The sequence below is a fragment of the Heterodontus francisci genome, chromosome 31 (genome assembly GCF_036365525.1).
Source record: "Heterodontus francisci isolate sHetFra1 chromosome 31, sHetFra1.hap1, whole genome shotgun sequence".
NCBI classification, from domain to species: Eukaryota; Metazoa; Chordata; class Chondrichthyes; order Heterodontiformes; family Heterodontidae; genus Heterodontus; species Heterodontus francisci.
Window position 1 is genome coordinate 54,058,332 of NC_090401.1, and position 26,377 is coordinate 54,084,708.

General features: G+C 44.1%; 1 protein-coding gene across 6 annotated transcripts in view; it reads left to right on the forward strand.

Annotated features, from left to right (window-relative positions):
• The window catches only part of si:ch211-15d5.11 (nuclear receptor coactivator 7), a 134,775-nt gene that overhangs the window by 88,099 nt on the left and 20,299 nt on the right, over window positions 1–26,377 (forward strand). For all 6 annotated transcript variants that reach the window (XM_068011638.1, XM_068011637.1, XM_068011636.1 and 3 more), the window contains exon 10: window positions 23,041–23,200. In XM_068011638.1, coding sequence (XP_067867739.1) covers window positions 23,041–23,200 — 160 coding nt within the window. The remainder of the gene's footprint in view (window positions 1–23,040; window positions 23,201–26,377) is intronic.

Genomic DNA, 26,377 nt, shown 5'->3' on the forward strand with positions numbered 1-26,377 from the left:
TCTCCTGTCTGCTCCCATCTCTTTCTCACAAGCCTCTGAATCCACTGAAGACACATGAACCCCAAGAGACAAAAGTCTCCTACAGCGATCAAGGTTTAAAAAGAATACTGGACCCCAACGAAAAGCAAGATCTACGTACAATCAAGGACACTACAGTGAGCTCGAAGAACCATAACAAAAACTCTTCAGATATTGCCTCAAATTTTTCCACTTTATTTTTCTTCTCTTTTCTGTCTCTATTGGCATGTGTGTATCGTGTATGCATGCTAGTGTGGGCGTGTCGTGTATCCATAGGCGTCAACCAAATTAGAGTTTATGTTCAAGTTTAATAAATTTCAACTTTTCTTCTTTAAACCTAAGAAAGCCTGTTTGTGCTGGTTTCTTTGCCTTATAATTGGAAAGTGGTGAACAAGGATTCACCAAGAGGAGCTAAAAACACAGTGTGTTTAAAATTAAACCTTGTTACGGTAAGACCAGGTGAAGGCTGAGAGGGACCCCTGGACACCTTTCTTACCTGGTCGTAACATTCTTAAAAAAAAAACACTCCAATTACAGCTTTCTCAAAAAAAAACCTCCAATCCTAATCTCTTGTCTGAAAACAAAGCTTAGTCTCCAATCTTCACTTTCAGGCAACCATCCTCTGCTACCAATGTTAGAGTAACTTCCAAGCCTGTTTGTGAAGAAGACATTGAGATTAGGATGCTTTGGCGGAGATTGTTTTTTTTATTGCTTGTCACACAGCTTACTTTTGCTCTCCAAACAACACCTACTAGCTGGCTGGCTGTTTTTTATATATACATAATTGAATACAATTGACTAATTAACACCCAACACCTGTTCACCCTATTATCTTGAACTTACATTCATTAACAGACCCTAACATTCATGTGTCTTGGGGGACTACGTGTACAGGAAGCGTCTCCAGATGTTTAAGCTCGAATTCAGGATTTCCAAGCTTCAGGGGCTCCATGGAGCATCAGGGAGCATGAGAGTTTCCTGGATCGTACGTTCCAGGAGGTGGTCACCTCACAGGAAGTGAGATTTCAGGATAGTAGGTGGACGGCCATCTGGAAGAGTAGAAAGAGGCAGGAGGTGCAGGAGTCTTTGGGGTTTGTGCCACTTTCAAACCGGTACTCAGCTTTGGAGACTGCTGGGTGTGACAACACCTTGAAGGAATGCAGCCCAAACCACAGCGCCAGTGGGAACAGGCTGTACAGGAGGGAACAGCAAAGAGTAGAAATGCAGTCGTTATAAGTGATTCCATAGTTAGGGGGACAGACAGACATTTCTGTGAGTCATCATGAGACCCACATATTGTGTTGTCTCCCTGGTGCTGGGGTAAAGGACATCATGGAGAGGGTGTAGGATATTCTGCAGGGGGAAGGGAGTGAACCAGAAGTTGTGATACACCTTGGTACCAATGACATAGAGTGGGCAGATATTGACGTCCAACAGTCAGATTTTCAGAAGCTAGGGAGGAAGTTAAAACGGAGGACCTCAAAAGTAGTAATCTCTGATTACTCCCAATGCCACATTCTAGCAAGAGTAGAAATAGGAAGACAGGGAGGATCTATGCATGGCTTGAGGCATCGTGCAGGAGGTAGGGCTTCTGATTCTTGGGGCATTGGAACCAGTTCTGGGGCAGGAAGCACCTATACAAAAGGGACCGGTTGCACCTCAACAGGACTGGGACCAATGTGGTTGCGAGGAGGTTCACTAGTGTAGTTGGGGAGGGTTTAATCTAAATTGGCAGGGAGTTGGGCATCAGCATGTAGAAGTATCAATTCGGTGAAAGACGCCCTTTGGTCTACCTGAAACATGCTGGTCTTCCAGCGCAAAAAGTTGTCCACGACAGAATGTTGCAGACTGGCACATTCCAAGGTTCAGGACTACGTGCTTTTTTTCATTCATTCAGGGATGTGGGCGTCACTGGCTAGGCCAGCATTTATTGCCCATCCCTAATTGCCCTTGAGAAGGTGGTGATGAGCTGCCTTCTTGAACTGCTGCAGTCCATTTGGGGTAGGTATACCCACAGTGCTGTTAGGAAGGGAGTTCCAGGATTTTGACCCAGCGACAGTGAAGGAACGGCGATATAGTTCCAAGTCAGGATGGTGTGTGACTTGGAGGGGAACTTGCAGGTGGTGGTGTTCCCTGCAAGGGGCAGCCGCAGCAAAGGCTCAATGGGGAAAGACCACTGTGTAAGGTTCCCCCACCAAGCTGAACTGAGGGGCTGGATCCATGGAAAACCCCTCGAACTGTATCCGGAAAATATTTGCCTGCTGTAAAATGGACATGGCATGAAAAATGAAATGGAAGGGTTGTGAGGCAACTCACTCCTGTATTGAAGGAAACTGATCTCCTTTGCACTCTTTGTATTATTTGACTTGGTGCTGTTTGGAACTGTTTTGTAATGTATTTTTTACAGATTTTTATGAATAAAGTATATTTTGGAAATTTTTAAAAAGCGTATAGAAGTAGAAAAGAGGAATAAGGTGCATAAAGGAATGAGAGCATTGGATAGTACTAGAGAAGGAAGTAGTACCATATTAGATAGGAGCAGACTAAGAAGGATTATGAGGAACACAAAGTAAGGGGGAGAAGCTATGATGAAACTATCATCAATTGTCGTAAAAACCCATCTGGTTCACTAATGTCCTTTAGGAAGGAAATCTGCCATCCTTGCCTGGTCTGGCCTACATATGATTCCAGGCCCACAACAATATGACCGACTTTTAACTGCCCTCTGAAGTAACCTAGCAAGCCACTCCATTGTCAAAAGAGTAATTGGGGATGGGCAACAATCGCTGGGCTTGCCAGCAATGCCCACATCCCCATGAAAGAATAATAATCAGGGAAAAATTAAACAGGCACTTTGAGAGGTTTGAGTTAATTAAGGAGAGCCAGCACAGATTTGTAAAAGGCAGATCATGCTTAACTGATTCAATTTTCTTGATGAAATAACAGAGAAGGTTGATGAAGGGAAAGCAATGGGTGTTGTCCGTATGGATTTTAAGAAAACATTTGATAAAGTACCACATAAAAGGCTGGTTAACAAAATTGAGGCTCATGGAATAGGAGGGTCTGTGTCAGTTTGGATAAAAAATATTGGCTTAAGGACAGAAAACAATGAGTCGTGGTAAATGGTTGTTTTTCAGATGGGAGAATGGTAGGCGGTGTTGTCCCTCAAGGTTCAGTGCTAGGACCACTGCTTGTTTTGATATATATAAATGCCTTTGATATTGGAATACAGTGTAGAATTTCAAAATTTTCCAATGATGCCAAACTTGGAAGTGTGGCAGATGTGAGGATGATACCAATCAATTGTAACAGGACATAGGCTAACAGAATGGGCAGATAAGTGTCAGATGGAATTTAATATAGAGAAATGTGAGGTGATGCATTTTGGCAGAAGGGAGAGGGAATATAGACTAAATGGCACAGTTCTAAGAGTTTACAGGTACAGAGCGACCTGGGGGTGTATGTGCATCGATCTTCGAAGGTGGCAGGACATATTGAGAGAGTGGGTGGCAAGGCATATGGGATCTTGGGCTTCATAAAGGGCGGCGCAGTGGTTAGCACCGCAGCCTCACAGCTCCAGGGACCCGAGTTCAATTCTGGGTACTGCCTGTGCGGAGTTTGCAAGTTCTCCCTGTGACCGCGTGGGTTTTCGTCGGGTGCTCCGGTTTCCTCTCACCGCCAAAGACTTGCAGGTGATAGGTAAATTGGCCATTGTAAATTGCCCCTAGTGTAGCTAGGTGGTAGGGAATATGGGATTACTGTAGGGTTAGTATAAATGGGTGGTTGTTGGTTGGCACAGACTCGGTGGGCCGAAGGGCCTGTTTCAGTGCTGTATCTCTAAATAAATAAATAAAATAAAATAAATGGAGTTATTGAGTACAAAAGCAGAAGTTATGGTCAACCTTCATAAACCTCTAGTTAGGCTCTAACTAGAGCATTGTATCCAGTTCTGGTCACCACACATTATGAAGGATGTGAGGGTCCTTGAAGGGGTGCCGAGGAGATTTACCAGAATGATTCCAGGGATGAGAGATTTTAGCTACAAGGTTAGGTTAGAGAAGCTGGTGTTATATTTGGATCAAAGGAGACAGAGCAGAGATTTGATAGAGGTGTACAAGATTATGACAGGTTTAGATAAGGTAAATAAAGGAAAGCTGTGCCCATTAGCTGATGGCACAATGACTAGGAGACACAGATTTAAGGTTTTGGGCAAGAGATGCAGGGGAATGTGAGGAAGAGCTTTTTTATGCAGCGAGTGGGAAAGAGCGAGAACTCGCTACCTATGAAGGTGGTGGAAGCGGAGATAATGAATAATTTCAAAAAGAAATTGGATGGGCACTTGCGGGAAATAAACTTGCAGGGCTCCAGGGATAGAATGGGGCAATAGGACTTAAAGGCCTGCTCAGGTCGGGAAAAAGAACCCGACCCAAACCCAACCGATCCACAGCGGACCCGAGCCTGACGCGGCCTGAGTCCCTAACCCTACAGTAATCCCATATTCCCTACCACCTACCTACACTAGGGGCAATTGAGTACCTCCAATTTTGCCCCAACCCCAACCCGACCCGGCCATCCCTTTACTTACCTGCTGACTGGGAAGCTCCACGAAGCTGCAGCGTGTGCATGATGATGTCATAGTGACATCACTCGCTCACTGCGCAGACTCAGTTTCGTCCCAAACTCCCAGCTCAGTTAAGTTTTTTTTTAATACTTACCGGCAGAGCACTTACCAGAGCACTGTCCAGCCCGACCTGACCCGAGCCGGAAAGCCGGACCCGGAAGATGGGCCCAACCCCAGCCGAACCCGACACATGTCATCAGGTCCCGTCGGGTTCGGGTCAGGTAGCAGGCCTTTAATGGGACTGACCGGATTGCTCTATAGAGAGCCAGCATAAACTCAATTGGCCTAATGGCCTCCTTCTGTGCCATAATGACTGTATAAATTTATTTGGCAAAAATTGCAACCCTTTATCCCACAATACTACTTCCAGTATTTCATACTGACGAATTTGTCCCAAATTGTTACCATTTGCAGGTGCTATCTTTAGCAAAGATGGCAGCCAACTGGAAGCCCCTCCCAAGAAGGATTTTAGTGCCTTCAGAAGCACTGGTTGCAGCTTGTTTACTGGGTTGCTTACAAGTGACATTCATGTCCTCCAGGTCAACCCTGTGAAATAAATGAGGTAAGATAATTTCACAGAATAGAATCCTTACTCATTTACAAATGCAGAGTGTCCTTAGCAATTGATAGCACTCACCGATGTCACCGTCCAAACAAAAGTCAATGTTTAAAGAAAATAAAAGGCAAAATGAAACAAAAGAAATCATGATAATGAAAATGGTAATGCTGTGTAACTGGTTTTAAAGGTGGGGGCAGATAGTAATGTTAGCTGTTCAAACAGATATGGTAATTTGATATTGTGATGAGCAATTCTGGTTGAGAGAAGCCTATATTGTTTGTACGTAACTTAATCTGCTGGTGCAAATTACACTAACACAAAATAATTAATGCAGCTACATCACATCACATTCCAGTTACCCAAACCAAGCTCCAGCAGCTGATGGGGACGAATGCTCCTCCAGATCCCCCTTCCGCATCACTTCCCTCTGACCCCACCCCTTCTGATCTACCCCTTGCCGTGTATTCACTATACACTCTGACCTCCCCTCTCTGATGCTGAACGTTCTGTACTCAGCAAAGGTCTCAGTTTTATCCCCTTACGCCCCCACCTCAATGATTTTCGCACTCAGCATGACGTTGAGCTCTTCTTCCGTCGCCTCCGCCTCCGGGCTCACTTCTTTGACTAGAAGTCCTCCTCCCGACCAGCAGACCCATTCACCCGCCTCTAGCATTCTCCCTCTACCTGGACCCCTCCCCCTGGCCACTTACCCGCTCTTGATCTCTTCATTGAAAACTGTCGGCGAGACATTGGTCATCTCAATTTCTCTGCTCCCCTCACTCACTCTAACCTGTCCCCCTCTGAACTTGAGGCACTGCGTTCTCTCAGGTCTAATCCCGACATGGTCATCAAACTTGCAGACAAGGGTGGTGCTGTTGTTGTATGGCGTACCGACCTCTACCTTGCAGAAGCTCAACGCCAACTCACAGACACTTCTTCCTACCTCCCTCTGGACCATGACCCCACCACCGAACATCAAGCCACCGTCCAAAGGACTGTCACTGACCTCATCTCCTCTGGAGATCTTCCCCCTACAGCTTCCAACCTCATAGTCCCGCAACCCCGGACAGCCCGCTTCTACCTCCTTCCCAAAATCCGCAAACGGGACTGTCCCGGCAGACCCATTGTGTCAGCCTACTCCTGCCCCACTGAACTTATTTCTTCCTATCTTGACTCTATCTTTTCTCCGCTGGTCCAGTCTCTTCCCACCTACATCCGTGACTCTTCTGATGCCCTACGTCATTTTGACGATTTCCAGTTTCCTGGTCCCAACTGACTCCTCTTCACTATGGACGTCCAATTGCTCTACACCTCCATCCCCCCACCAGGATGGTTTGAGGGCTCTCAGCTTCTTCCTGGAACAGAGGCCCAACCAGTCCCCATCCACCACCACCCTCCTCCGCCTGGCTGAACTTGTTCTCACATTGAACAATTTCTCCTTCAACTCCACGCACTTCCTTCAAGTAAAAGGTGTCGCTATGGGTACCCGCATGGGTCCTAGTTGCGCCTTTTTGCGGGATATGTCGAACATTCTTTGTTCCAATCCTACTCAGGCCCTCTCCCCCAACTGTTTTTCCGGTACATTGATGACTGTATCGGTGCCGTTTCCTGCTCCCGCCCCAAACTGGAAAACTTTATCAACTTTGCTTCCAATTTCCACCCTTCTCTCACCTTTACATGGTCCATCTCTGACACTTCCCTTCCCTTCCTCGACTCCTCTGTCTCCATCTCTGGGAATAGGTTGTCGACTAATATCCATTATGAGCCCACCGACTCCCACAGCTACCTCGACTACACTTCTTCACACCCTACCTCCTGTAAGGACTCTATTCCATTCTCCCAGTTTCTCCGTCTTCGACGCATCTGCTCTGATGATGCTACCTTCCATGATGGTGCTTCTGGTATGACCTTTTTCCTCAACCGAGGATTCCCCCCCACTGTTGTTGACAGGGCCCTCAACTGTGTCCGGCCCATTTCCCGTACCTCTTCCCTCAACCCTTCCCCTCCCTCCCAGAACCGTGACAGGGTTCCCCTTGTCCTCACTTTCCACCCCATCAGCCTCCATATCCAAAGGATCATCCTCTGCCATTTCCGCCACCTCCAGCATGATGCCACTTCCAAACGCATCTTCCCCTCCCTTCCCCTGTCAGCATTCCGAAGGGATCGTTCCCTCCGCGACACCCTGGTCCACTCCTCCATTACCCCCACCACCTCGTCCCCATCCCATGGCACCTTCCCCTGCAATCGCAGGATGTGTAATACCTGCCCATTTACCTCCTCTCTCCTCACTATCCCAGGCCCCAAACACTCCTTTCAGGTGAAGCAGCGATTTACTTGTACTTCTTTCAATTTAGTATTCTGTATTCGCTGCTCACAATGTGTCTCCTCTACATTGGGGAGACCAAGCGCAGACTGGGTGACCGCTTTGTGGAACACCTCCGCTCAGTCCGCAAGCAGGACCCCGAGCTTCCGGTTGCTTGCCATTTCAACACTCCCCCCTGCTCTCATGCTCACATCTCTGTCTTGGGATTGCTGCAGTGTTCCAGTGAACATCAACACAAGCTCGAGGAACAGCATCTCATCTACCGATTAGGCACACTACAGCCTGCCGGACTGAACATTGAGTTCAATAATTTCAGAGCATGCCAGTCCCCCCATTTTACTTTCATTTTTAGTTGTTTTTTCTTTTTAACTTTTTTTACAACCTTTTTTTTGCAATTATTTCATTTCATCTTAGTTTGTTCAGTTTGCTTACCCACTTTTTTTTCATGTTTGCACTTGCTACTGTTCAATATTCAGTCCGTTAACACCTTTTCTGTACTAATGCTTTGTCTTTTAACACACCATTAACATATTGTTTGCCTTTGCTCCATGACCTTTTGGTCAGCTATGTGGCCTTGTCCAATCTACACCTTCTCCTTTGTTATCTCTTGCCCCAACCCCACCTCACTTGCTTATAACCTGTGACATTTTTAATATTTGTCAGTTCCGAAGAAGGGTCACTGACCCGAAACGTTAACTCTGCTTCTCTTTCCACAGATGCTGCCAGACCTGCTGAGTGGTTCCAGCATTTCTTGTTTTTATTTCAGATTTCCATCATCCACAGTATTTTGCTTTTATTTCCCTTCAAAAATGTCTTTGAATTTGCAGTGAGTAACTATGAGGTCTGGTTTGGAAAACCAAGAAGATCTCAGGTTCGATCCTCGTATATCCTGAATTAGCTGTTCTGAGTCAGCATGCTACAGTTGATCTAAACTGGGGGTGGGGCAGAGAAGAATGAGCCAAGTTCCTTTATATAGTAATTAATTAGATATATAAATTATTTATATTATTGTGTGCCTGTTACATGTTATTGTATTTATATCTATTAATCTTTATATAAATTATATAATTCAATTGTTTAGGACCTTGTTGAGACCACACACCTGGAGTACCGAGTTGAGTTTAGATCTCCTTAACTAAGGAAAGATACACTTACTTTAGATGGAGTAGAACAAAGGTTGACAAGATTGATTCCTGGGATGAGGGATTGTCGGATAAGGGGAATTTGAGTAGACTAGGCCTATATTTCCTAGAATTTAGAATTTAGAGAGGTGGTCTCATTGAAACAGAGAGAACTCTTAAGGGGCTTGGATAGCGTTGATGATGGGAGGATGTTTTCTCTGGCTGGGGATGTAGGTTACAGTCTCAGACTAAGGGGTCGGCCATTTAAGTCTGAGATGAAGAGAAATATCTTCACTCAAAAGGTTGTGAATTTTTGGAATTTTCTATCCCAGAGGGCTATGGATGCTCGGCCATTGAGCGTATTCAAGACAGAGATCGATTGAGTTTTGGACTAAGGGATTCTAGGGATATAGAGATAGTACAGGAAGGTGAAGTTGAGGTAGAAGGCCGGTCACTATTTTATTGAATGATGGAGCAGGCTCAAAAGGACAAATGGCCTACTCCTGCTCCTATTTGTTATGGTCTTATGTTCAGACTCCTAATTATTATCCAGTGACCCTCTGCTGGAAAGTGCATATATTCAATTATCACATGATCCCAGGATTGCAATAGTATCTGATGCACCGCATGCTAAATAGCTTGACAGTTCCTCCTGGCTTGGCTCTTGGATGAAGAGGTTCCTGGTTCCTATGCATTATTATCTCAACAAGAATACTTCAAGAGTGGACACAAGAAAACAGGGAAAATAAATGGGGAAAAATAATTGGTCAGTTGCTGCATGACAGCCAAGACAAGTCAGGAAAAATCACTTTAAGGCTGATATGCACTAATGTTGGGAGGGAGGAAACAGCAGCATGGTGATCAGCAAATGCCTGCTCTATAAACAATATATATCGCTACTATAATTCAGATCATTGCTTGAGAGTGAAGATTAACATTGTTTTATCTCTTTGGTCTTAATCTGTGTACTTTTCTTTAAATAATGAGTGCAGATGACATCATGAGAACTGCCTTGGAAGAATAACTGAGCCAAATAAAGCATAAATTACCTGACTTAACATCATTAAAGATCTAATCATTAACTCAGGTTACATCAGTGATACACTGAGGTTCAAATATGTTTGTTAACTCCCTCACAGTGACCACCTCAAACCTGTTCCATCCAATTTTTTTTTGCTGCATCATGTGAAGCCCATTCACTCAGCACAGAGTTTGAACATCCCAGGGCAACATGGACTTGCATTAATACAACACCTTTAAAATTAAAAATAAATCCCAAAGCACTTCACAGAAAAGTATATGCAAAACAGATGGAAAACTGGGAACGAAGAGGTTAGGCAGGATGACCGAAAGCTGGATGGAAGAGAAGGGTTTTGAGGTTTTTTTAAGAAGTGGAGAGGCAAAAGACTTAGGAAGGAAGCATCTATACTAGAAATGTATCTTCCATTGCTTCTTCCTAACTATGCCATTCTGATTTTCTCCCATCCTCTCCACAACAAAGTGCCCTGTGTAAAAATAATGCAATAATGTTTAACATGTTTGTCTAAAACCCCTCTGCTATGTCAGCAGAAAGGTCCATCTGTATAAAGTAAACTGGATAATGTTTCCACAAAAATATCGGAGAAGGATACATACATACGAATTAGGAGCAGGAATAGGCCATTCGACCCCTCGAGCCTACTCTGCCATTTATTAACATCATGACTGAGCTGACTGTGGCCTTAACTCTACTTTCCTGCCTGCCCTCTATACCCATTGACTCCCTTGTCAATCAAGAATCGACCTAACTCAGCCTTAAAAATATTCAATGACCCTGCCTCCACTGCTCTCTGGGGAAGAGAATTCCACAGCCTAACGACCCTCTGAGGGAAAAACATTTCTCATCTCCATCTTAAATGGGAGGCCCCTCATTTCTAAGCTGTGTCACCTGGTTCTAGTCTGTCTCATAAGGGGAAACATCCTATCAGCATCCACCCTGTCAATTTCGCTCAAGATCTTACATGTTTCAATAAGATCACCTCTCATTCTTCTAAACTTCAGTGGATACAGGCCCAACCTGTCCAAGCTAACCCCTTCACCCCTGTAATCAATCAAATGAACCTTCTCTGAACTGCTTCTAATGCAATTATATATTTTTTTAAGTAAGGAGACCAAAACTGTACACAGTGCTCCAGATGTGGTCTCACCAATGCTCTGTATAACTGTAGCAGAACTTCCTTTTATATTTCATTCCCTTTGCAATAAACTACAACATTCCACTTGCCTTCCTAATCACTTGCTGTACTTGCATACTAACTTTTTGTGATTCATGTACCAGGACACCCAGATCCCTCTGTACCACAGAGTTCTGCAATCTCTCCATTTAAATAATATACAGCTTTTCTATTCTTCCTACCAAAGTGGACAAGTTCACATTTTCCCACATTATACTCCATCTGCCAGATTTTTGCCCACTCATTTAACCTATCTAAAACCCTTTGCAGACTCCTTATATCCTCCTCACAACTTACTCTCCTACCTATCTTTGTGTCATCAGCAACTTTAGCAACCATCTGGTCCCTTTATCCAAGTTATTCATACAGATTGTAAATAGTTGACGCCCCTGCACTGATCCCTGTGTCACTCCACTAGTTACAGCTTCTCAGCCTGAAAATGACCCATTTTCCCTACTCTCGGCTTCCTGTTAACTAACCAATCCTCTATCCGTGCTAATATGTTACCCCCGTACCATGATGTACACTCACTGCTGTACAAAGCTGCCTTAAGTCAACCTGAGCAAAATGTAAAACCTGAGTAATTTCAGAGATCACCAACCCGAAAAATGTTTCTCATTATTATGGAATGGTCTGTAATTGCTATTAATTAGTCTCTTTCCTGAGTATTAGTGATAGACTAATCTTTAATACTTTACCTAAAATAGGATTATTTAAATGATGAACAAAAATGAAAAAGCAAGCCTCCATGGTAATTATAATTGTTTCATCAACTCGTTGAAAATTATGCTGAAACAACTTGGTTAAAATATATTAATCGCCACATAATTTAACATAAAAGATCACAGGATAAGTGTGAGCAACAAAAAGCAGATCTATCAGAGCTATTCGATAAAGTTATTAAGCAATTACTATAGTAGGCCTTGCTGCACATAACAAGGTGCAAGAATTTGCATTTTACAATTTGCAATTTCAAAAAAAGATGCAAAGCAAATTGAATGTGCTGATAATTTTGGAAACTATACAGATATAAGACATGCAGCAAGAAATCAAATGGCATGTTTATTGCTCCCTTATTTCTTTATTAAATTTCCATCAATAATGTTCACATTCAAAAAACTTATGTAGATTAGTGACAGGGTACGAACTTCTAGCTAAAGGGTTGCTAGCAGATACTAATTGTCTCGACACTGAAGGGGTTTTCTTATGAGGAAAGGTTGGACAGGTATCCTTTAGAGTTTAGAGTTTAGATTTCCAAACCACACACCGTTCTGATTTGGAACTATTTTGCCATTCTTTCACTGTCGCTGGGTCAAAATCCTAGAACTCCTTTCCTAACAGCACTGTGGGTGTACCTACCCCACATGGACTGCAGTGGTTCAAGAAGCCGGCTCACCACCACCTTCTCAAGGGCAATTAGGAATGGGCAATAAATGCTGGCCTAGCCAGCGACGCACATATCCCATGAAAGAATGTTATAAGACAGGAGAGTTGAGGCCAAAATCAGGTCAGCCATGATCGTATCAAATTGCGGAGCTGGCTCGAGGGGCTGAATGGTCTACCCCTGCTCCTAATTCATATGTTCGTATGTATGTCCAGGTCTCAGGAGAGTGACCAAACACAGCACCCTCCCACATTGATGTGTAGCTGGTCTCGCTAATCATGTTGACACACTTCTGCAACATAAACCTGCTGATTGTGCAGGAGTGTGAGTGGCTGTAACAATTTCGCCATCGATGCTTTCAAAGGAACAGCATCATGGTGTCCATGCAGGAATCAAACATCACATATGCTGAGCTGTCCAGTGCTTCTTTGCACTTACACAACAATGCATGTCAACATGCTGATAACAGCTCGATTGGTTTATAGGGAAGCCCCTGGAATTTCAGGTAGCAGTGGCAGATTGGGGGAATGAACAGCAGCCAGCTTTGCAAGAACAGGTTCACTTATCTACAGTCGTACCACTGGCCAAGCTGGACCCAGACGTGAAGAGTCAATGATATAACCATAATGTAAAAGTGCCTTTAGCTGCATATAGAGAGTTGAAAACTGAGAGAGAAATAGAATCCAGAGGTAAAGGTACTAATGGCAGCTCCTGAGATTTGATATTGCTGACAGGGGAGAGACCATGATCAGTGAGCTTTGATCCTGCAAGTGCTGTTTTGGGGTTTTTAGGGGGTTTCAGTGTCATTTTTACAGCATTTCACCCTTTGGGATTGGAGATCTACCGTGGTTGTTGTTTTCCTGTTGGGGTTTTAGTACCTGTCCCAGGAAAGCTTCAAGCAAAAATTGCTGCAACCAACACCAGAGCTCCAGGCCAGGGGGTGCGTAACACCGTTAGCGTGGCGATGAAAGATAGCGAAGGAGGTGCAACCATTGACCATGCCTTCTTCATTAAGAAAATCCTGATTGAATGCTGTGGATTCCAAGCTGCGGACATCTTCTGCCTGCAGGACTTCCCCAGGATATTTAAATGTGACGTTCAAGGATGTGGCGGGATGCATCAAGTTCCTGAAGGTGCTCAAGGAGAAGGAAAACCTGGTGCCGCTGTCGATCCTTATGGTGGAGCCACTCTTCACACTGCCGTCGCAACGCAACCGAGTGGTGACAATCCACCTCTACAACCCCCATGTCCCTGTTGTCAATGTGCTCACTTTCCTCGCCAGGTACGTTGAGGTGGCCGGCAGCAGCACTGAGGTCAAGGACCCCTTTGGGATTTGGACCAGCAAGCGGCAGGTCAAGGGCACCTTGAAGGTCAACGCCAATGGATCCATCATCCATCCTCCCTCCAGCTTCGCTATCGGGGGAAGCCGGGGCTTCTTGGTCTACACGGGGCAGCCCAGAGTTTGTCGGATCTGTAGCAAATCTGGTTATGTGGCAGCCAACTGCAGCACAGTTGGCTGCAAGTACTGCAAGCAGGAAGACCATCACACAAAAGACTGTAAGCAGAGTAAGTGCCGCAACCTGTGTGGTTGGGCAGGCCACCTCTACAAGACCTGCCCCAAGCACTGCCTCCGTTATGCACAGGCGGCAAGGTCACAGGAAAGGCTGGGGGAAGGAACGGTGAATGCGCCTCGTGCTGCAAAGGAGGGCAGCAGCCTCCCCCGCAGCGAGGAAAATCCATCTGAGAAGGAGAGGAAAGGGGAGGCTGCTGCAACCAGCCACCCGATACCTACCCCGTGCCCAGAAACTCCTCCTCAACACATAGAATCCATGGAGGAGGAGGTAGCAGTGGGACAACCGGATGAGTGGCAAGTAGTCAAAAGGAAAACCACAAAGAAGAAGCCCCAAAAAAAGGAACAGGTCACCACCAAAACCAGTGGCAAGAGGAGGCTACCGTCTGAGACAGACTACGGCAGCTGCTCCTCATCGGATGAGGAAGGGCCGGAAAGACGGCACATGCAAAAGAAGCGGCAGAACACAAAGGAGCTGGAAGAGAAAGCCCCCAGGTCCGTGGCACTGGAAGCTGCGATGGGCCCAAGGTGCCCCAACCCCAAAGCGCTGAACCCAGCGAGATGCCCAGCGCACTCCAGCTCCGGGAGACCGAGAGCAGTGAAACGTCCAGCGCACTCTAGCTCCGGGAAGCTGGGAGCAGGAACGTCCTTGAGGAGGAACAGAGGGGAGAGACACCACCAGCACAGGACAGTCCAAATCTTACTGCCTACAAGACGCCCCCGATGTTACCCCAGTGGAACAAACCCCGTGTGAGTGACCAGAAGGGTTTTCTGAGCCCAACGCATGTGCAACAGCTTGTGCTCACTATGGGTATGCAGGAAAATACCCAAGGACTGGGATTAGTAAGGAAACCTGGTGTGGTAACTATCATCCAGTTTTAAATGGGTATAAAGATTGCTTCTATTAACATGAGTAGCGTTAAATCCACAACGCAATGTGTTTCGACAAATGGTGGTCCCACAGGCCATCAATCTGTTCAGGGGGAAATGATTCCCGTTCCTCTGACCTGGATATTCTGCTGCGGAGAGGCAACTTCACCATCTCTGAAGTTAAGGAGGTGGTGGACAGTCGCCTCCTCGTAGCAGACGTAATGTACAACAATGCTCTGCTCTGGTTAATCAACGTGTACGCCCCGGTCCAATACAGCGAGCGGCTGACTGTCCTCCAGCAGCTCCCACTGCTGCTGGTGATGTCCAGGCCAGTCATTCTAGGCGGTAACTTCCACTGCATCATTGATGCAGCTGGACGTTCCGGCAGTGATGACAGCAAACTGGACGCTACGTCCAGATTCCTAATGGAAACGGTAAAAGATGTCAAGCTGAATGAGGTCTTCAGCAACCCTGCAGACGGCACGCAGCATAGATACGCCTGGTCAAGACCGGACGGGTCTGCCCGTTCCAGGATTGACTTCCCTGTTTGTGTCCCATGCTGTCATGGTCAGATCCACTGACGTCATGCTGGTGTTCTTCTCTGACCACTGCCTCATACTGGCCGACTGTCACTTACAGGACGACCAGCGGGTTGGCAGGGGGACATGGAAGCTGAATGTAACACTGTTGATCCCATAGAACATTGAGGAATTCAAAAGGGATTACAAAGGTTGGAGAACCGTGAAACCCCTCTTTGAGTCTCTGGTGCACTGGTGGGAAATGATCAAGGCGAACATCAAGAGGTTCTTCATCCTCAAAGGTGTTCAGAAGGTGAGAGAGAGAGAGGCAGAAGGAAATGTCCCGACTCCAGAAAAGAATGCAGAATCTGCTCCGCTGGTGGTCGAGGTCAAGGAGGATCTCCAAGAGGTGAAGAGCCGGCAGGCCTCACTCTTTGCCATGGAGGCCTCCAAGATCATCTTCCGGACCAGAGTCCGCTCTGTTGAGCAGGATGAGACGTACTCGCATTTCTTCTTCCTAAAGGTACACAGAGAGAGCTCTGTGATCAGCAGCCTGAAGGAAGAGGACAGCTCGGTGATGTCATTGCAGTCTGACATATGAAGGATCAACAAATCCTTTTATGCTGGGCTGTACGACGTGAAGCCCATGGATAGAACGGCCTCCCAGTCCTTCCTGTCATCTATCACAGAGGTCTTAGATGACAGCATGCGGGAGAGTCTGGATAAACTGCTAACTCTGGATGAGCTGACAAAGGCCGTCAGGTCCTTTGAGACGAGTAAAACCCCCGGAAGTGAAGATTTACTGGTTGAGTTGTATTCAGCTCTGTAGGACTGGATCGGCCCAGACCTGCTGGAAGTGTACGAGAGTATGTTTGTGGCCGGCAGCTTGTCAGAATCTGAGGAAAGGCGTCATTGCCCTCATCTACAAGCGGAAGGGAGAGAGGGCGGAAATCAGAAATTGGCAGCCCATCTCACTACTTAATGTAGATTACAAGATGCTGTCCAAAGTCATTGCCAGTCGGGTCAAGTCTGCTCTGGAGTTGGTGATTCACCCCGATCAGACCTGTACTGTACTGGGCAGGAAGATCTCTGATAGCCTCGCGCTACTCAGGGATATGATCGCCTATGTACGGGACAGTGGGGTGGACACCTGCCTCATCAGCTTGACCAGGAGAAGGCCTTTGACAGGATATCGCATATATACATGATAGATGTGCTCTCCAAAATGGGGTTTGGGGAGGGAATCTGCAATTGGATCAAACTGCTCTACACAAACATCAGTAGCGCAGTCTCAATCAATGGGTGGGAATCAGAAAGTTTCCTGATCAGATCTGGAGTCAGGCAGAGCTGTCCTCTCTCCCCTGTCTTGTTTGTTTGCTGTATCGAACCTTTTGTTCAGTCCATTAGGAAGGATGTGGGCATAAGAGGGGTGACAATCCCAGGCAGTGGAGGCACTCAGGACAAAGCCTCCCTGTACATGGACGGCATCGCCGTCTTCTGCTCGGATCTGCTGTCCATTCGCAGGCTGATGAGCATCTGCGACCAGTTCTAACTGGCCTCGGGAGCCAATAAATCGGAAGTAAATCGCAGCAAGAGTGAGGCCATGTTCTTCGGGAACTGGGCTGACTGATCTTTTGTCCCCTTCACCGTCAGGTCAGACTACCTGAAGGTGCTGGGGATATGGTTCGGAGGGGCTGGGACATGTGCCAAAACCTGGAAGGAGCGAGTAGCTATGGTAAACCATAAACTGAGCATGTGGGAGCAGCGTTCTCCATTGCGGGTAAGAAACTGATCATCAGGTGCAAGGCACTCATGTTGTTGCTGTATGTGATGCAGGTCTGGCCCATATCCCACTCCTGTGCCATGGCGGTCACCCGAACCATTTTCTGCTTTATCTGGAGATCCAAAATGGACCGTGTCTGGAGGGACACAATGTTTAAACCTCTGGATAAAAGGAGAAAAAACATACCCAATGTTGCCCTCATCCTGATGGCTATCTTTGTGTGCGGCTGCATCAAGCTGTGCGTAGAACCCCAGTATGCAAACACCAAGTGTCACTATGTGCTGAGGTTCTATCTGTCCCCGGTGTTGCGAAGGATGGGTCTGGCCACATTGCCGCGGTACGCGCCATCCAGTTGGACCATGCCATACCACCTATCCTTTGTGGAAAAGTCTGTGCAGGAAAACACCTTTGACCACCAATCCATCAGGCAGTGGTCTGTATGGAATGTCCTCAAGACTTTATGGGAAAAGGAGATGGTGGATCCTGTCGGATGGTTCCCTGAGCAGACTGCCAAAGACATTTGGCATAATGCCTCATCACCAGAACTTTCAAACAAGTACCAGGACGTAGCTTGGCTGTTGGTGAGAAGGGCTCTCCCCGTCAGATCCTTCCTGCACGCCCGGAATCTCACCGCCTCCGCACGCTGCCCTCGAGGTGGCTGTGATGGGGAAGAGACTGTTGTCCACCTCCTTCTGGAATGTGTCTTTGCAAAGCAAGTGTGGAAAGAGATGCAGTGGTTTTTGTCGAGGTTCATCCCAAGCAGCTCCTTAACGCAGGAGTCTGTGCTCTACAGTCTGTTCCCAGGGACGCAGACCGAGATAAATATCAACTACTGCTGGAGGACCATCAATTCGGTGAAAGACGTTATTTGGTCTGCTTGAAACTTGCTGGTCTTACAGTGCAAAGAGTTGTCCACGGCCGAGTGTTGCAGACTGGCACATTCCAAGGTCCAGGGCTACGTGCTGAGGGACGCACTAAAGCTTGAGGCAGCTGCTGCAAAGGCTTAATGGGGAAAGGCCACTGCATAAGGTCCTCCCATCATAGTGAACCGAGGGGCTGGAATATGTGTAAAACCCCTCGGTCTGTATGCACCAAAATATGGTTTTGCTGTGTAATGCAAATGTACATTGCATGTAAAATGGAATGGAAGGGTTGTGAGGCAGTTCACGTATTGAAGAAAACTGATGTCTTTTGCACTTTCTGGAATGTCAATTTGGAACTGTTTTGTATTGTATTTTTTACAGATTTATATGAATAAAGTATATTTTTGGGGAAAAAAAATTGACACTGCTGAAACACCAACATGTATAACAATAGTGGCACAGCATTGCACCAGATGAAGGTTACAAAGCTACAGAACAATACTTGCATCAAATTTATTGTAAATTCTTCATACTGTTATTACTGAATATTACTGAACATGTTGGGAGATGGTATGCCTGTGGCAATTTAACCCACAATAAATGAAGAAAAATGTCAAACCTTTTAAAAAGTGTAAGTCTTCACACTTGTTAGGAGCATAAATATAGTAGTGAGTTGGAATTATATGTTTTTGGTCATATTATACAAGGTGGCATATCTTGCAAACAAGTCACAACCAAAGGCAAGTTTGAAAAATATAATTATATATTCCTGTTTTTCCTCATTTTATTCCCAACAAAATTCAGCACTATTGCTTCATGCAAATAGCCATTTATTTATTTTGGGCACTATATGTCAATGGATTATTCAATTGGTAGATGATTACAACCGAGGTCAAAGCTGCTCCCACTATCCCTGCGACTTACAGCAATATTATCAACATCCCCTCCCCTAGATATTATTAGGTCTCCCATAGTTGTAAAAGAGTGGCTGGAATCATTTGGAATTATTTTGAAGGATATGTTGCTAACAAACTCAAAACCTTGTTCCCATTGTAAACAGGACAACTCTGAGTTGATCATGTTAAATCCCCGCTTGTAGAAATCTTTTTTTATAGAACTAGCTGCGTAGATAATAGTGCCATCGTGGTCCCTATGAGGGCTGTGTGTTCTGCTTATCTCGAATGGATTCTACTGTTGTACTCTGCTGCAAAGGCTGCCTTTTGGGTTGTACATGACATTGAGTCCAATTTTCATTCCAGATTGTAATTTTCATCATCTAGGTTTGAGTCTAGCTGATATAATAATACCTTGTTTGTGGTGAATGGAAGCAGTGCAATTGAACCAGCACAGGAGGTTTAGTCAAGCTTGTATTTTCAAGATTATATAGAAATATTTGAAGCCACTGTACATTTTGATTACTTTATGCTGGCAGGAAGAGTGCACTGATACATTGAGATTTCTTGGCATGATTGTGCTTGTGCTGAAAGTGATGCCGGTTTACAGAAATGTCTTGTTTTATGCTGCCAGGCAAATTCATAGCAGTGCTGGTTTTATTTCTTCTAATTTAAGTTATGTGCAGACCTGATAAAATTTGGATTGATTTAGGTAAGGAAATCATCTTGCAAACTACTAAAAAAAAATCAATGATATAATTTTCACAACTATTGCAAGTCAGCTGCACTCAGTATAATAATCACCCTCAATTCAAATGCACCCTTAAACCCTAAACAACATTAATAAAAACCCAGTCCATCCCAACAGAAGAGAGACCATTTAGAAAAACTCTTCTTGTTCTCGCCTCTCCAATCAGAAAATGAAACCAATCTGCAGAGCAGACTGAGCTTTTAAAGTCAGTTTTAAGGGGTTGAATTGGCTGTATGTGGGAAATGAGACTGCTGCCAGTTTATATTGGTGAATAAACCCTTCCCCCCAATATTCAAATAATCACCATTAAGAGACCAACCCATGAGGTGGGCCTGATTTATACTTTGTTGGCAGTTTGTAGAGGCAGACAAGAGAATGAATGCTTGCAATTTTCCTGGCAAAACTGTCAAATGAAAGAATATTACTCCTTTAAGTATTTCTCAAATATCATTTGCTGTATTCATTATTTCATAGTACACAAGCCTAAATGTACATTCTTGCTGGCCACGGTTCCAGCTTTCTACTGTTGACAGTGTCAGTAGTCAAACAGTTCGGTTGTACTTGAAAAGAGCCAAGTGATTACACTGCAATCATAGAGGTTAAAAACATGTAGTCACCATAACCTTTTCCTAAGTTTTTTTATAATAAATGTAACATTTTAAGAAATAATGCTGACTCTTCTATAGATCCTTGTTGAATTGCTTAAAACAGCTGCTACATCATACTGGGGACCTGAGAATGTAAGCTGCAAATGATTATCTACATTATCATAATATTAACCAGGACAGGCTCCTAATTAGTCAAGACAAGATTTATAGCTGTGTTTACAGCCCACTTTAAAAGCTTGGTGTGTTCTACAGGTTGGTTTAGTCTTCTGACTGGAGAGGCTAGTACATGAGGAATCTAATCAGTGAGTATGGATCTCTATTATGGGGGTGGATGAGGTTTTTAATTAATGTTTTAGATTTAAAGGTGTATTTGATTTGAGGGTGATTGCATATAGAATGGGTCATTGAGAGCAGCTGAGCTGCAATGGTTGTGGAACTGGTGTTACTATGAGTTTGTAAGGTGATTTCCTTAAGTTACTCTCTGAAATGTGATTTTATTTTAACCAACGTCCTTAATTTAATGCTCACAAATGATTTTGGCAAGTAGCTCAATATTTGGTCTGAATTATTAGTTGTATTAATTGTGAATTATATCATATGACTTGCAGTAAGAGAATATATTGTCTTTTTAGCTCTGAATCTTGAGTTTGACTCTAGGAGACTTTTATTCAGTTAATCATTTCTTGTATGGATAATGGGAGAAATTACTTTAGGAAAGTCTTAACCCAGTTCTAGTAAACTTGGGCCTACTGCATGTCCAGCCATAATTTGTGTTATTTAGTAGCCTTACTCACAAAGGAGAACTGATCTGGGAAATGGAAATCTTCATGGTGCAGTAGCAGAATGAGGCGTGAGGTAAGTTACATTGTTGGAGCAATGTAGATGGATCTCTTTGTTAACCCTTATTATGTCAGATCTGGCATTGTACAATGTTAAGTCTGGGTGCCAAAACAGAAAAATGTTTTGTTTTCCCTGCACCACCAGGGGCGGCGCAGTGGTTAGCACCGCAGCCTCACAGCTCCAGCGACCTGGGTTCAGTTCTGGGTATTGCCTGTGTGGAGTTTGCAAGTTCTCCCTGTGTCTGTGTGGGTTTCCTCCGGGTGCTCCGGTTTCCTCCCACAGCCAAAAGACTTGCAGGTTGATAGGTAAATTGGCCATTACAAATTGCCCCTAGTATAGGTAGGTGGTAGGGAAATATAGGGACAAGTGTGGATGTGGTAGGAATATGGGATTAGTGTAGGATTAGTATAATATGGGTGGTTGATGGTCGGCACAGACTCGGTGGGCCGAAGGGCCTGTTTCAGTGCTGTATCTCGAAACTGAAACGAAACCGTCCTCATGTTGAGTACAAATTCATCTGGAAATATTTTTCTAAAAATAACAAAATTGAAGGATTTATTATTACTATTAAACTTTAATTCTATTAGTTATATTTGAAGAAAGGCCTTCATTTATAAACATCATGAATTATTCCAGATCATTTTAGAGAGAGTATCCACATAGGAAGCTTGGATTTCACAACATTTGAAATTCTGTTCTTCAAAATAATTAAGGGGAATATTAAAAGGCCAAATTTTCAGTGTTTTCTTATTTCTGCATAGATGAAACTCCCTAACCAGGGGAGACTGGTTTTATTCCAAAAGGCCAAGATGGAGTTGAGAGAGGAGTAAGCTCTCAACTCAATCTTTGTGTGTGTGTGTATGTATTTTAAAAGACTCCCTATACTTTTTAGTAAGTGCAAAAGTCTTTAAGTATCTAGCTTTCTACATCAGTTTATTTACACAAATAAATTTGTTTTAGTATTCACCTGGATTTATGCAAGTGATGGGAATCCTACCAAAATTCCAGTTTGTAATTCTATCACGTTTGGGGTTTTTAGATCTGATCTGAATTATCCCTGAAGGGCAAGTGCAAAAAAGCTTTTGATTGTAACCAGCGTCGTCATTCTGAGTATTTGATTAAGATATAACACTTCATTGGGTTCAGGTCCCACTCCAGAGACTGGAACATTTCAGAGATTGGAGGTGCCATCTTTTGGATGAGGCATTGAACCATATCTGCCCCCTCAGGTGAACATAAACAATCCAATGGCACTCCATTGAAGAGTAAAGGAGTTCTCCCAGTTTCCTTGGCAAACATTTATACCTTTAGCCAGCACTAAAAACAGTGAAAATCAACACAAGCTCGAGGAGCAGCACCTGATCTTTTGATTAGACACTCGACAACCCTGCAGACTCATAGAATCACAGAACGGTTACAGCACAGGAGGAAGCCATTTGACCCATCGTGTCTATGCCAGCTCTCTAAGAGCTACACAGCTAATCCCACTGCCCTGCTTTTTCCGCGAAGCTCTGCAAGTTTTTTTTCTCTTCAGATAATTATCTAATCCCCTTTCTTATCCAATTCCCTTTTGAAAGCCACAATTGAATCTGCCTCCACCACACATGCAGGCAGTTCATTCCAGATCTGAACCACTCACTGTGTATAAAAGCAAATTTCCACTTGTCACCATTGCTTCTTTTGCCAGTCGCATTAAATCTTTTTCATTCGACTAAACCGTGAGTTCAATAATTTTGGAGCATGACTGGTCTTCGCTTGCTTAGAACCTAATTTTCTAACCTTTGCCAGTTCTGATGGATGGTTACAGATCTGAAATGTTAACTCTGCTTCTCTCTCCACAGATGCTGCCTGACCTGCTGAGTATTTCCGGCACTTTTTTTTTGTTTTATTTCAGATTTCCGGCATCTGCAGTATTTTGCTTTTACTAAAAACAGATTATCTATCAGGCAATTTATCTCATTGTCTGCTGTGTTTTCCTACATTACAACAGTGACTACACTTCAAAAGTACTTAATTGGTTGTGAAGCACTGTGGGGCATCTTGAAGTTATGAAAAGTGCAAATAAATGAACGTTTGTTCTTTCATTTACTGTTCTGTCATTGCAGGGTGACCGAATTACATGGATACCTGAAACATTGGAGACCTGATATTTATTTGCCTGAAAGAATGGGTGACACTCAAGTAGATGACTTTGTTCTCCTGGATGGAAAGTGTGCATTTCCCTTGAGTGACAAGTTTTTTGATGGACTGTTTGAAGAGTGGGAGGCGAGTTAAACCTTTCATTTAATTTATGGTATTGGAGGATGCGTGTGCAAGTGTAAAGAAAAATTACACTCTGACTGGATAACTTACATGAAGCTAAAAGATCATTAAATCCCAGTTGGGATCTTACTGAAGCAGTTTCTTCTTGGTTAACTTGAAATCCTGGTTCAGGTGAAGCCTTCATTTGGAAATATTGAACTAATATGGATCTGTTCTGGTTTACACACCATATGGTCCATTGGCCCACTGCCAAAAATAAATTTGACCCCTTTCAGTCAAGGGTCAACATTTATGAAGCTTTCAGCTGCCGAAATTCTTGATTTCATGTTGGTTGCCATCCGCTAATAAGATTTCTCTGTGTATTCCTATGGGCTGTGGCTCTGCAACTCACCCTGGTACCTGCTGCCAATTTTTAAATTTCGCCCTTCTACCCTGCTGGGGTGTCTCCATTTTCAAATAGATAGTGGGTGCATAGGCTGCAAGTTCTTTAAACATAACCGTGCTGGAGGAGTGCAGATCTCGGCTGATAGGAGTGCTGATAGGTATGGTGCTGGGTCCATTTTTGAGATACTTCTCTGTGAAGAGGAAAACCTGAAGGAAGAATATGGCTTCGCATAAGATTGTCCTCTCACTTTTAACCCCACTTAGGGACATAAATTCCCAATCTTGTGCATTAATATAGTAGCTTTTACATTGGCAACATGAGAAAAGCAGAATTAAGTCTTATGCAGCCAAGTGCAAGCTAATGTAAAACTGTTCAGACTCGCAGGTTGGGTGAAAAATTTGTCTTAAGTCCTGGAAACTTTACAATCAGCAAGCTGTCTGAGGCTTGCACTTGGGAACTGGTAGTAGGAATGGGCCTCCTGGACGGTGGGGAATCAGTTTAATAATGGTAAGTAATGCATGATTGTTTAACCCTCTTTATTTAAAGAAAGCGGTGCAGGGAGAAGGATTGCACTATCCTATCTGACTAAAGCCTGGCTACCCGACCCGAACCTGACCAAACCCGATTACGTGCATCAGGGTCGGGTCTGTATTCGGCGTCCAGCATTCGGGGTCGGGCTGGACTGTACTGTCGTGTATTGTTTTAGTCTATGATCTTTTTCTGTTTCAAAAAATGTTGGGTTGGGCACTTTAAATTTTTTTTTAAGGGCCCGGGTCGGGTTCTAGTTGGATGTTTGGTTTTAATTTTATACCCGAGCCAGGTTTTATATCTGACTCAACTCGAGTCAAGCCCCAGCTGCTTAGTCTGAAAGCAGTAAATGCATTTTGGGTTTCAGTCAGGCAGTGTTTTCTTTATTCTACCTGATAAAAACTTCAATTGTGCTCCACAGGTATGAGCTCTGTGCATGCCTATTTATCATATCAGGAAACTGAATCAATTTTGCCTAAATTACATGAGATGACTGATCAGATAGCCGATCCCTGACACTGAAGTTCTTAAAGGAGCTAATATGATCAGCATAGATGCTCTGATCATGACACTGTCAGGTCATGTGGTGCAAATGTCTGATGTACAAGGCCCGAAAAATATTTTTTATGATTCATTGACAACTGGGAAGCAATTTTGTGTTGGTCAGCACAGGAGATGTAAAGAATACTTAAAAGTGACTCTGAAGCAGTGCAAAGTAGGCACCCATAAGTGGGAGCAACTTGCTCAAGGTGAGGAAGCATGGCGAAAACCCATCTGTAAATGCACCTCATGCAACGAGGCCGTCAGTTACTGAATGTAAAGGGCAGATGAGGAAGTCACACTTGCGTAATCAAGATTCCCAGCCTGGTATATCCAGATCCACTGTTCAATCTGCAGACGCTCACTCCGAGCAAAAATAGGTCTCATTGGTCACTTAAAAAAAAGTCACTGCAAAAAATGAGGTGATATTCTGGCTGTCATCTTCCATATCAAATGACAACTTGCACGCACAGAACTTCTGGCCGAGTAATTACATTTTAAATGTTTAGACCATGCGAGTAGCGATGTCTGCACTGCTAAACATTTTCTGCCAGTGCACCCACAGGGCTATAACTGAGTCTTTCCAGAATCACAGAATTGTTACAGTGCAGAAGGAGGCCATTTGGCCCATCATGTCCACACCAGGAAATGCTAACACAGAAGGGCTCAACAGGATTTGAACCCGAGCCCTCTTGCATTTCAATCAATCGCATACCCTAAGTGAGAATCATACCCCTAGACCAACGAACCACTGACAGATCAATGTCTGAGAGTGGTGAGATCAGAGAACGATAGCCTTTTAACCAAGCGAGTCAGAATGAACTTGTATTCTATACAGTGCTTCATCTTGTCTAGCATTAGTCTTCTCAAGCCTATATTTTGGGGTTTTATATTACACATGTTCCTTGGGGGTTCAGCACCGCTAGCCATTCCCATGAGTAAATGTTGTGTCCTTTACAATTCAGAGGGTGCCTCTACAATCTCAACATATAGGTAAATGTGATGAGACCCAGGAGTAAAATAAATAAACCTCGTCACTTGTTGGAATGTATCATGAGTTGCTACATGATCTCTTTAGCTTTATATGCTGAAGGATAACACTTCTCGAGCAATAAACCTATCTGGTGGTTTACAGAACATATGAAAATTGTAAAAGATTACACTATTGGTCTGCCTCAGAACTGCTTCCTTTCAACATAATATTGCTTTAATTATGAAGTAAATACAAATGAGGAAGGTAATTCAACCCATCTTTGCTCCTCCATCCAACTGCTGCTTAAAGATACCAGGGATTTTGCTACCTTGGTCAGACATCCAGTCCATACATCATTCTTCATATGAAGACCCACCTGATATTTGCCATGTTATCAGCATGATTGAACAGTTTCAAATTAAAGTGTTTTCTTTAATCCAATTTTACGATGAGTCAAAATTACTGTTTAAACTAATTTCTATTAACTGCTATCCAGAAGGGGTGTATTCTGCTGGTATGTTTGTGTATTGAGCAAATGCGCACAATCCTGTCTGGAAGCATTATGTGTAGAAATAGCATAAGTTTGTCAACGCAGTGTTGGGGACTAAAACTGGTCGCCCCCTTATTTTTTACACCATCTCTTTCCAGCAAGCAGTCTTGGAATGATGACTTGGGCTTGTTGCCAACGCTATGCATAAGTAGCCCATTCAACAACAACAACAAGCATTAATAGGGTTAAAGATTAGTATTGGGT